Consider the following 1,871-nt stretch of genomic DNA (forward strand, 5'->3'; position numbering starts at 1 on the left):
GTCAACTCTTCACGCTCGGCCTTCGCCTCCTTCCTCTTCGCCCCCCTCTTCTTCCAGCGTTATGAGGCCAGCGGTCCCCAGCCCGGCACGCAGCTCTGCCGATGCAAAGTCCTCATGAAGGTGTGGCACCCTGCTCTGAGCCCCCCCAAAGAACCCCCAGGAGGGGCCAAGCAGGGTGATAGTCCCCATATCTGCCCCCTGCCCACAGTCCTTCCTGGGTGTCTTTCGCTCACTGCCTTCGCTGGAGAAGACGGTGGGGAGATGCCTCATCCTGCTCAAACCCCAGGCCAGCCGCCTGGTTGTGCAGCTCCACTGCAAGTATGGTGAGTGCGGGTGAGGACACAGCCCGGGGTGGGACATGGGGACATGGTGACACTGCCACCCCGCTGAGCCGCTGTCCTCCCTGCCAGGCGTCACCAAGACCCACAACCTGGCCTTCCAGGACTGCGAGCGGCTGCAGGCTGTCTTTGACACCCAGCACTGCGCCAGCAGACTCTGTGCCCCGGCACGGTGAGCCCCAGCACAGGGAAGGGGGGACCCTGGCTGGGGTGCTCAGCCTCAGGTGTGCCCTCACCCCCCCATGTGCTCCCAGGGTGCTGGCGGAGGCTGTGGTCCACTTCCCGCAGACACTGGCTGAGGTAACTCTGGAGGCTGGCCCCGGGGGCAAGATCAGCCTCCGAAACTACGTGGAGGATGAGATGGGTGAGCCCTGGCAGCATGGGGGTGCCCCTTCCCCAGTCTTAGGGTGCCCACACAGCTCCCTGACACCCCCTCCTCTTCCCTCCCCAGAGCCGAGCAAGACGATGGTGACGGAGCTGTGGCTGGCCGAGGACGAGTTCCAGACGGTGGCCGTGGTCCCAGGCTCACGCATCACCTTCTGCCTCAAGGAGTTTCGTGTGAGTCCTTGCCCATGCCCCTGCTCCCAGGTCACCCCTCAGCCCCCCTTAGCCTCCTCTTTGTCCCCAGGGGCTGTTGACCTTTGCCGAGGCCTCCAACCTGCCCCTCACTGTCCACTATGACGCACCCGGCAGGTAGGAGCGGGAACCCCCAGTCCCCCTGCCCTTGGACCCCCCTTCCCTCCTCAGACCCTCTGTGCCCCCAGGCCGGTGGTGTTCACCCTGGAGGATGCGGTGCTGGACGTCCACCTGGTGCTGGCCACCCTCTCAGACCCAGAAAGCAGCTCACAGCCCCCCACAACCAATGGGTAAGTGGGGCTTATGTCGGCCTCAGGGTAGGTGACAGTGCCAGCTCAGCCCTCCGTCTGCCATCAGTAGGGACCAGAGTGAATGATCTCCGTTCTGATCGATCTCTCCCCAGCAGTGTGTCCCACCTGCCTGCCCCAGCAGACGACTTCGCGGATGACCTCGAGTCCTACATGATTGCTATGGAAACCACTGCCTATGAGGAGGGCTCGGGGGTGCCCCCCAGCCCTACCTTCCCCCTCCGCAACCCACGTCCAGTCGAAAGTGACCCTGAGAAGGGGGAAGAGGAGGATGACGGAGCTGTGCCAGGGACACCCCCTCACAAGAAGGTCTGGGATGGACACAGGTGTGCCCAGGGGCAAGGGGATGGGCACAGCCCCCTCCTGACCCACACCTTCTCCCCACAGTTTCGCTCACTGTTTTTTGGCTCGGTGCTGACACCAGGAGGGCCCAGTCTGGCCCCCACCCAGGAGGTGCTGGCAGAGGACAGCGATGGAGAATGCTGAGAGTCCCAAGGCTGTGGGGCTGGTGGCACTCACCCCTGCAAGACGCCTCCTCACGTTCAGCCGCCAGGACGGGCACTGCCCCGACCCAGCATGGGCCCCCAAACACAGGCACCCCCTCATGACCCATTACAAGTTTATTCCCAAAAAATCCTCCTGCCCCGCC

At 64.1% G+C, this 1,871-nt stretch overlaps 1 protein-coding gene across 1 annotated transcript; it reads left to right on the top strand.

The window, feature by feature from the left end:
- Positions 1-6: 6 nt before the first annotated feature.
- On the top strand, positions 7-1,708 carry RAD9A (RAD9 homolog A (S. pombe); the record flags this gene model as incomplete). The annotated part of the gene is made up of 9 exons (XM_010188993.1): positions 7-120; positions 209-323; positions 411-510; positions 593-702; positions 790-896; positions 967-1,031; positions 1,103-1,204; positions 1,318-1,531; positions 1,610-1,708. Coding segments are annotated over 9 exons (1,026 nt in total), but the record flags the coding sequence as incomplete, so codon positions are not given.
- Between the last annotated feature and the right edge of the window lie 163 nt (positions 1,709-1,871).

The sequence above is a fragment of the Mesitornis unicolor genome, unplaced genomic scaffold (assembly GCF_000695765.1).
Source record: "Mesitornis unicolor isolate BGI_N332 unplaced genomic scaffold, ASM69576v1 Scaffold50007, whole genome shotgun sequence".
NCBI lineage: Eukaryota > Metazoa > Chordata > Aves > Mesitornithiformes > Mesitornithidae > Mesitornis > Mesitornis unicolor.